This window comes from Lolium rigidum, chromosome 1 (genome assembly GCF_022539505.1).
Source record: "Lolium rigidum isolate FL_2022 chromosome 1, APGP_CSIRO_Lrig_0.1, whole genome shotgun sequence".
In the NCBI taxonomy this organism is placed as follows: Eukaryota; Viridiplantae; Streptophyta; class Magnoliopsida; order Poales; family Poaceae; genus Lolium; species Lolium rigidum.
The window spans coordinates 223,237,115-223,247,360 of NC_061508.1; the positions used below are offsets into that span (position 1 = coordinate 223,237,115).

Here is a 10,246-nt window from a genome sequence, read left to right on the forward strand (position 1 = left end):
GGACCTCACGGCTCACGTCTGTGATTACAAATCACTCTCTCCTCACGACGACCGCCCAAACAAAGCAGCACCTTGTTTCCCTTGCAAGCAACACAAAATGATCAACCACAATTCCAGCAAAGGAACCACATCATAATTGAAGAAAGGTGGTAGGCTTATTTGGTCTGAATACTAGGTGAGGCTGAGACCGTGAGATGCAGGATCGCAGATGCAGCACATCATCAGCAAAGCTGAAAAGGGGTCACTAATTACACACACAGCCAGACACAGCAGAAGGAAGACAGGAAGAAGCAAAGCAAAGTTCCCCAAAGAATTTTTAGCCAAAGATGGAGGCAACAACAGCAAGGTACAGAGAATAAATCATCATGAATGCACTCACTACACACTGACGCTAGTACTAATCCCCTAACTAATTACATCTAATCGAATGGCATATGTACATGGGTTCACTTGTCTACTGCTAGGTTTCATCATCCTGTTTCCTCCTGATCGTGATCCTGCCCCCTTGTGCAGCTCAGGCTTTTTCTGGATCATCTTCACCGTTTGTTTCACCTCACCAACATTCTGGCAACTCTTTATCTTCATCAGAATGGGCCTTGCTTGTCTGACCTTTCTCAGGCTGGATGAGCTGAATCTTGTCACATCATCTTTGCCCCTCAGAATCTTCAATGTACAAAGAAAGATTGTCGAGTGTCGCAGAAGCAACAGGGCATCACCAAGATCTGATCAGGCCCAGGTGGTACAGATTCCTCTTCACGAAGTTGCCAAGATGGAATAGACCAATGCCGCCGCCGTTGCGGTCATCCCGGTCGTCTGCCTGTGTCTTTTGGTAGAGCTGCGGCCGGTGCTCCTCGACGACAAGGCAGTCAATGCCAACCCTCTCCCTCACGGCCTCAATGGCGCTTTGGTGGACGGCCTGGCCGGCCGTGGTGCCGGTCACGTAGAACACGTTGCTGGCCATGTCGCCCTTGGTCGACACCTCGGCCTGCGCGACGAGCATTCCATTCTCCCGGAATGTCCTTGTGACATCTGAGAGCAACCCAGGCCGGTCTGGCGTAGACAGCTCCAACCTCACTCCCTCGAACGATCTCCGTTCTATGGCGTCTTGGAGGCATTGGCTCACTCTCTGCATCTCGGGCTCGGAGCTGATGGGGCTCCCGTCGGCGTGGCGAATGTAGAACTCCTGGCGCGCCTGGCCGCAGTTGGTGTCGATGGTGCCGTGGAAGACGAGGTAGTCCATGTCGGTGAGCGTGCAGACGACGTCGTAGAGCAGCTTGGGGCGGTCCGGGCACTGGACGGTGACCACCGAGTACCCGCGCTCGGCCCAGCTCTCGACGGACACGGACGGAGTGGGGAACGCTCGGTCCTGGTCTCTGGCCGCGTACATGAGCTGGTGGAGGCGCCGGTCGGCGTGCGCGACGGCGCAGGCGGGCAAGGCGACCACGCCGCCGCAGGCGTCGGAGTCTCCGCGGAGGAGCGGGGCAAGGCGGGACTCGATGCTCGCCACCCGGACGGCGTCGGCGTCCTCGTCGCGCAGGTACACGAGGCAGGCCAGGCGGCCGCGGTGCGACCAGGCCCTGGCGTCCACGACGCTGCAGTCCATGTCGGCGAGCACGGCGAACACCTCCGAGATGAGCCCCGTGCGGTCGGCGCCCGTGAGCTCCAGCACCGTCAGCCCCTCGAGCGCCGACGGTTGCGACGGTTTGGTCCAGGTCCCCAAAGACTGCAGCCAGATCAAGAAATCCGGTAAGAAATGCTGCCCCTTTTCGGCTCCTCCGGCGAGGCCAAAACAAGAAAGCGAAGAAACTATCTCCTACCTGCTGGATGTAGGAGATAACGCTGTCGTCGGTGAGCTTGCGGCCGAGGCGGTCGGTGACATGGAAGACGTCCATGAACCACCTGCCGTCCGACGAGATGTAGGCCTTCTTGACCGACAGGTCGAGGTCGGCGAGCACCTGTACCGCCTCAAGCAGGACGCCCCTCTTCCTGGCGCTGTCAACCTACACAGATCACCAAACAAAAATCAGCACCTCGCTCGCTGTCCATGAACCAAGAAAGGGGAGAAGTCGCCCGAAACCGAAGCGAAGGACTTGGGCGGTCACACACCTGGACCAGCGTCGCCGTGGGGCAGACCGCATTGTCGACGACCACCTTGGGGGTGTCCATCCTGATCACCAGCTTCTCGTATTCATCTAGCCACTCCATCGCCGGATTCTCAAACAGCTCTGTGACCACAGCACCACCTCTTTCTCAGCCTGACTCCTGCTCTGGTTCTGCTCCTCGGACGCGGCACCACCACGAATCCGTCCTCTCTGTATATAGGCAAGGGAGGAAGAGGACGAAGGGAGCGAGGATGGGAGGAGCTTGGGAGGGATCGCCCGCGATTTGGAGGCTTCTTCGTCTTGTTTCGCTTTGGTTGGTTCGAATTGGAATTTGGGGATGGAATGCGGGGAATGGGGGTTGAGAACGGTGTTTATGTAACGGTGGGCAGGTGGTGGGCCCGAGTCCACATGGCTCATGGCAGCCAGGTGGGACGCCACGTGGAGGTGTTCCTTGGCTTTCAATCGCACTCTCCTCTCACCCTTTGCGTCAGGCTTAATCAAAATAATTCTTCTTCTTGTGTTCTCCTGCCACTTCTATAAAAGGTAAGCGGTGTGCTTAGAGCATAACAATTGCTTTTTATCTACCCTATTTGCCATTGAAACTAGGTGTTGTTGTCTTTGGTTGAGGGGTTATTTTCCATCTGAACAATTCCTTTGACATAGTTTCGTTTCTCTATATTGTGTTCGATGTGCAACAACAGTAACTAGAATTGGACTGCCGGTCGTTTTCCATCTTGTTGATGAACTATATCAATCATCTGGCGTGCTAGGACTTGTATTAGACGTTCGATCTTCTGTTGTATTCTTGTTTGTGCACCAGTAACATGGGGATTGTCCTTGAGGATTCCTTCAACCTCTACTAAGGTGTTCAGGGGCAATAACCAAGGTTTCGAACATTGGTACCAGGGCACGCATGACGCATTGGTTATTGTAAAAAAGAATAGTTCATACGCCAGTTTGTGCTCTTTGGTGGCTGGTTTCTTTAGTTCTTTACTTAAAAGTGCAAAACTATGCTTAGCTAGAGAGGTTGATCAAAATTTCTTTTGCCTGAAACAACAAGTTAAATGAGGCTATCGAGATAGTACAACTGAGACGAGAAAACAATACAAAAGATCTTTTGACACAGTTTTGTCTTGAGAATATAATATCATGATTTATCGTGGATAGCATTCTGACTTGCCGAAGAAATAGAGCAATCACCCCACGTTTAGGACTTGTATCCGACGTCTAAATGCCCATCGTATTCTTGTTAGTGCACCAATAACATGGGGATTGGCATTGAGAACTCCTTCAACCTCTACTAAGATGTCCTCAAGGGAAACATAGAAGGTTTTCGACACTCATAAACGAGGGCGGGCATTGGTTATCGTAAAAATTGGCTCATATGCTAGTTTGTATTTTTTCTGTGGCTGCTTTATTTAGTTCTTTAATAAAAAGTGCATCACAATCCTTAGAGAGGTTGATCAAAATCTAAAACAACAAGTTAAACGACGGCAACAAGGTACTCCAACGAAGACGAGAAATCAAAAGAAAATGATGTTTTGCCATAGTTTCGTCTTGAGAATATAATACCATGATTTATAGGTTGCATTCTGACTTGCCGAGGAACTAGAGAAATCACCCAGCGTTCTAACACTTGTCTCTGATGTCTAACCGTTCGTGGAATCCTCGTTTGTTCACCAATAACGTGGGAATCGTCCTTGAGGATTTCTTCAACCTCTACTAAGGTGTCCACATGGGCAACATCCAAGGTTTTGTACATTGATAAACGAGGGTGGGCATTGGTTCTCGTACTTTTTTTTTGGGTTCATACGCTAGTTTGTGCTCTTATGTGGCTAGTTTATAAATTCTTTACTAAAAAGTGCATAACTATCCTTAGTTTGATATGTTGATGATATATCTTTTGGCTGAAACAACAAGTTAAACGAGGGCATCGAGATACTCCAACGAAGACCAGAAACAAAAACGAACGATATTTTGATAAAGTTTTGTCTTTGAGAACATAATACCACAATTTATTGTGGGTCGCATTCTGACTTGCCGACGAACTAGAGCAATCTTTCTGCTGATCGTCCGTTGTATTCTTGTCCACGCACCAATAACATGAGGAATCGTCCTTGAGGATCTCTCTTCACCGTGTACTAAGAATCTCGACTCCACCGAGACAATATCCAAGGTGTTTCACATTGGTAAAACCAGACTACCATCTATTATCTATTACATTTTAAAAGCAATGTATGAATGTTTAATAGAGCCACCATGATAAGCCTCACCATATAATTATTTTAACAGTTAGCTCTAAAAATAGTGGCTATGATTTAACAAAATATTATCAATTACGTGATTGTATAGCTCCATTTGACACATTTATATGCAAACGAGGCGTGCCCATAGTTTTCCCCTTATCCCATATGGACTTTCTCAATTTGGAATTATGTGATAAAAAGTGTTGTATTCTCTGAAAAAAGCTCTTGATATTTTCCTTTACTTATCTCTTTCCTTGCTAGCCCACAAGAAAAATACCATGACCCAACCAAATATAATACTCCCTCTTTCCCAATTCAGGATGCATATTAGTTTTGGTCAAAATCCAATTTTACAAAGTTTAACTAACCATATATGTAAATATATCAACTTTATTAGTCAAATGCATTTGTATGTAAATATATTTCATGATGATTTTAATAACATTAACTTAGTGTTGGGGTTATGATACATTTCCATACATTTAATTAGAGTTTACAAAGTTTGATTTTAAATAAAACAAATATGCATCCTAATTCGAGAAGGAGCGAGTATTTCCTTTCTTTGTAACCCGTAGGTCTATTTGACACATTTATAGAGTATATAATAGAGACATGCCCATAATTTTCCGTTTAAACCATATGACTCTTTAAATTTTGAATTTATCTAGACTTATTTTAGTACCAAGACTAAATTTTAAATTTTGAATTTATCTAAATTTATGAAAAGTTAAGACATCCCTTTTATGAAAGAGGGAAGTTTTTTTTTTATGAAAGAGGGAAGTAGTACGTAGAAAACTTGCATTTTAGCTACCGACACGTAGACATGTTCGGTCGGGTAGTGGGCCCGCTTCGGCTGCAACGTGCTGCGTATACCACTGTACCAGCAACGAACCCAGGTCAAAGCTGCCGTCGCTGAGGGACCAAACTACCCTTTTGTTCAGCGGCAGAGGAGCTGGCAATAGGCAGGGACGTGCCTGTCATTTCATCTGCGCAGCCGGCCGGCCTGCCCGCCCGTGGTGTCGCGTTGCTGTCCTGTCCCTGCCGGCCCGCCGCTGGACGCCACGAGACAATGGATCCGGATCTTTTGGAACTGCGCACTTCCAACGTTCGCTGTTTTTCCACCACATCCCTGGAGTTCACCGGTTTTAGAGCGTTTCCAGTCGCGTCCCAAACGATGCAGGATTGAGGTTTGGGGACGTGTTTTATTCATACCGGACGTCGCTCCTAGTCGCGTCCCCAAACAAATTTTTGGAACTTTTAAACTTCAGCGAGATTCGCTTAAATTCATCCAAACTTGGAGTATTACATATCATCGATGACGACCTCTTACTTGACGTGCTCGTCGGGCTCGTCGATGAGCTCGTCCTTCACCAAACCGCTTGGTCCCGCCTCACCGTCGTTGGTGAGGTCCACGAGCGACTTGCCGGTGTCGCGGATGGAAATGGCGGTCGCTGTGTTGAGGTCACCCCTCCAGGCGTCCTTGTCGTTCAGCGACGCCAAGTACGCCTCTCGCAGGCCTGGGCAGTCCTCGAGATCATCGCTGCTAGCGATGAGCCGTTGCTGCCGCTCATACTCCTCCAGCCGCGCCGCCTTCCCCGCGTCCTTGTCGTCCTGCTCCTCCTTCACCTCCGGCTTCGGGATGAGGAGGGAGCCGCCGCGCCTCTCTTGCTGACGTCGGCTGCCGCTGCCGCTGCGCCTCGGATTAACGGGATTGGGGACGGTGTAGGGCGCGGAGCGGTACGACGGGGACGGCATCGATCGGGTCGGTCCTGAGGAGGAAGAGTTGGAGGACGACGAGTTACGTCCTCCTCGGTTGTCATTGCGCTGCGGGAGACGGTGGCGGTGAGGACGGCGCCTCCAACCTTGGAGCGCCGTTGCGGATGCCGTGGATGACACTCTGCAGGGTGCGCCCCGGAACGCCCCAGAACAGGGCGCGCCCTTCCCTGTTCCAGTTGTTCGGCCCGCCAACGAGGCCGGTGGTGCTGCATATCTCCATGTCGTAATTCTCCTGGAAGTAGGTGCCCCACCAGGCGCTGTTGTTTTTGGCCACCTAGGTCGGATCGGCCCGCTGATGTCTACGGGTGCTTCTATTCTTGTAGACAGTGTTGGGCCTCCAAGAGCAGAGATTTGTAGAACAGCAGCAAGTTTCTCTTAAGTGGATCACCCAAGGTTTATCGAACTCGGGGAGGAAGAGGTCAAAGATATCCCTCTCATGCAACCACCGCAACCACAAAGCAAGAAGTCTCTTGTGTCCCCAACACACCTAATAGGTGCACTAGTTCGGCGAAGAGATAGTGAAATACAGGTGGTATAAATAAGTATGAGCAAGTGGCAACGGCACCGAGAAAAGTGCTTTGCCCGGGACGATAAACAAGCGATAGTAACGCAGCAGTAGTAACGCGATAAAACGAGTAAACAAGCAGCGATATCAGTATTTAGGAACAAGGCCTAGGGATTACACTTTCACTAGTGGACACTCTCAACATTGATCACATAACAGAATAGATAAATGTATACTCTACACTCTCTTGTTGGATGATGAACACATTGCGTAGGATTACACGAACCCTCAATGCCCGAGTTAACAAGCTCCACAATTCAATGTTCATATTTAAATAACCTTAGAGTGCATGAAAGATCAACACGACTAAACCAAGTACTAACACAAGCATGCACACTCGTCACCTTCACACTATGTAGGAGGAATAGATCACATCAATACTATCATAGCAATAGTTAACTTCATAATCTACAAGAGATCATAATCATGGCCTACGCCAAGTACTAACACGGATGCACACACTCGTCACCATTACACCGTGCGGGAGGAATAAAACTACTTTAATAACATCACTAGAGTAGCACATAGATAAATTGTGATACAAAACACATTGCAATCATAAAGAGATATAAATAAGCACTTCACTATGCCATTCATAACAGTGAATAAGTATTCTGTGAAATATAGCCTAAGAGACCCACACGGTGCACACACTGTCACCTTTACACACGTGGTACAAGGAGTCTCCGGAGATCACATAAGTAAAACCCACTTGACTAGCTGTTATCACCAGAATTTGACCGGATCAGAGGTGGGCCGCGATTGAAGATGGGTTTGAAGAATATACATAGAAGAAATACATGAATCGGCCTTGTGTACCAAGTTTGGGCTAATTGCCCGTGTATCTGTACCCTAGTAGGATACGTGTCGGTTAGAAGTTAGAGTTTAACCCGTGCACGGTTAGGTGCACGCCTGAATTAGAAAGTCCCCCGGACTATAAATATGTATCTAGGATTTATGAAATAAACAACAATCAACGTTCACCACAAACCAATCTCGGCGCATCGCCAACTCCCCGTCTCGAGGGTTTCTTCCGGGTAAGCACCATGCTGCCTAGATCGCATCTTGCGATCTAGGCAGCACACGTTTATTCGCCGTTCATGCGTTGCTCGTACTGAAGCCTTTTTTATGGCGAGCAACGTAGTTATCATAGATGTCTTAGGGTTAGCATTGTTCTTCGTATCATATGCTATCGTCGTGCAACCCTTAGGCATCTAGCCGCCCTTACGCCTATCACGGGTGTAAGGGCGGCACCCCGCTTGATCATTGTTTAGTAGATCCGATCCGTTATGATTGCTCCTTGATTCTTCAAGGATTAGTTTAATATCTGCATCGTTAGGCCTTACAAACGGGTCGAAGGATCCAGTGGCGCGTAGGGTGTAGTTTGCTAGCCCTAGGCAGGATGTTCCGAGGATCAACTTCGTGTTGGTTTTTAGGCCTTGTCTAGGGTCGGTTTACGATCACCGTGCGTGGCCGCCGGGCTCGATCACGAGTAGGATGTTCCGATTATGCGGTGAAAACCCCGGATCGTAGTAGGTCGTTTTAGCTTTATCTTGATCAAGCGGGACCACCATCCGATCGTACACCTCGTACGTATCATGGGTGGATCGGCTCTTTCGGCCGATTCACGGGACAACCCGAGAGCCGATCGAGGCTCGTATTTAATGTTTACGTGTATGCCATGCGAGGAAACTAAGCGAGGCATCATCCAACACCTTTCCGACCGGTATAGGTCAGGTGGCACGCCCTTGCATCGGCATCGGACGTGCGTGCGAAGGCTTTGCGGGCCGTCGCTCGGAGGGACCGGGGGCAGCCGCAGTCTCGGGAGATTCCCGGCTCTACGGTGTTGCCCGTCGCTGCCCGCCGGTGGGTTTCTCGACCGCAACACATTCCGGCACGTGATGACCCACAAGTATAGGGGATCGCAACGGTCTTCGAGGGAAGTAAAACCCAAATTTATTGATTTGACACAAGGGGAGGTAAAGAATACTTATAAGCCTTAACAAGCTGAGTTGTCAATTCAGTTGCACCTGGAAAAACACTAATAACGGGGGTGATGTGAAAGTAGCGGTGATATGAGAGCAGTAGATAACGATAACACGGCGACGAGTAATAGTAATATGAGAGCAATGGCACCGGAAAACGAGTTGACATGTAGAACAAGTATATGATGATGAAAGATGGACCGGGGTTCCCGGCTATCTACACTAGTGGTAACTCTCCAATAACAAGTGTTGGGTGAACAAATTACAGTCGGGCAATTGATAGGATTGAAATAGCATTAAGACGAGAATATCAAGATCATTAATCATGTAGGCATGTTTTCCAATAATAGTCGTACGTGCTCGCAATGAGAAACTTGCACAACATCTTTTGTCCTACCAGCCGGTGGCAGCTAGGGCCTCAAGGGAATCTACTGGATATTAAGGTACTCCTTTTAATAGAGCACCGGAGCAAAGCATTAACACTCCGTGAAAACATGTGATCCTCACATCACCGCCATCCCCTCCGGTTGTCCCGATTTCTGTCACTTCGGGGCCTTTGGTTCCGGACAGTGACATGTGCATACAACTTGTAGATACAATCTAAGCAATAAGTATGGGAATGGTGTTTCTAGTCCCGAGCTCATATGAGCTCTTTTTATGGACCACTCACTTGGTCTGGGATGTGGGCCCGCTAGATTTTTTTAGAACAGATACAACCCACTTAAAATGATGGAACAGGATACGAGTATATGCTAAAAAGGTATACGCAGGAACAGGGTGTGACGGACGTTTGCGGGGGACCCATGGCTGTTTGACGGAAATCACGTGTTAAGTGGTCAGATGGCCAGAATGTGTGCATTTGGTCAAAAGATTTTCTTGGCCGGTGAGAGTAAACTCGGCATCTCCGCGAGGGAGACCGTTCCTGCAGCCGGAAGTGACGGAACATGCAAAGTTCGAGCTCGCCGCCGAGGAGAGGTGAAATAGATGGATTTCGGATCCAGCTACTGGGTAAGTTGATCTGCGCTGTTGTATCGCTATACAGGTGGTCTCGGGCATTGATTTTACATCTAATCGAGCTTAGATTTGCATTCTGCGGCAGCTGGCCAGTGCACGAACGCGCCGGAGAGAGCTCTGCTCCCATGAATCTGAACCAGGACACGCTGGTGCAGGATCTGGATGGCGAGGAGTCCGTCGTCGTGGCAGATACAGTCGCATCGATTTGTGCGCCGATTGGGGCGGCCTTGGGTGGCTGCTGGGCTTGAGCGCCTGGTGGGGCGGCCTGGAGGAGCTGCTCGTGGGTCGTCCAGGGAGGCCGCATGAAGAACGAGCTGCCACTGTCCTGCGATGAGTGGATTGATAGATTAGGATAGGCACCAAGTAGAACAAGTAATCGGCAGTGAGATCCTTTCCCATGCGCTCGAAGCTGAGGACAACATGCTGGTGCGGTGGGAGGTGAAGGAGAATCCTGGTGGGCTTTGGAAGAAGGAAGAGTCTGATCCTGGGGAGAGCGTCGCCATTAATGGCCATGGCGTGTGCGCCCACCGTCTTCTACAGTACATACGGCACATGAAT

General features: G+C 49.1%; 1 protein-coding gene across 1 annotated transcript; it reads right to left on the reverse strand.

Moving 5' to 3' along the window:
* Nucleotides 1-380: 380 nt before the first annotated feature.
* Nucleotides 381-2,415, reverse strand: LOC124683215 (ACT domain-containing protein ACR8-like). The gene is made up of 3 exons (XM_047217774.1): nt 2,107-2,415; nt 1,818-2,000; nt 381-1,723 (listed from the first exon to the last, which is right to left on the reverse strand). The coding sequence occupies exons 1-3, from the start codon at nt 2,203-2,205 to the stop codon at nt 713-715; spliced, it is 1,293 nt and encodes a 430-aa protein (XP_047073730.1). The 5' UTR covers nt 2,206-2,415; the 3' UTR covers nt 381-712.
* Nucleotides 2,416-10,246: the final 7,831 nt, after the last annotated feature.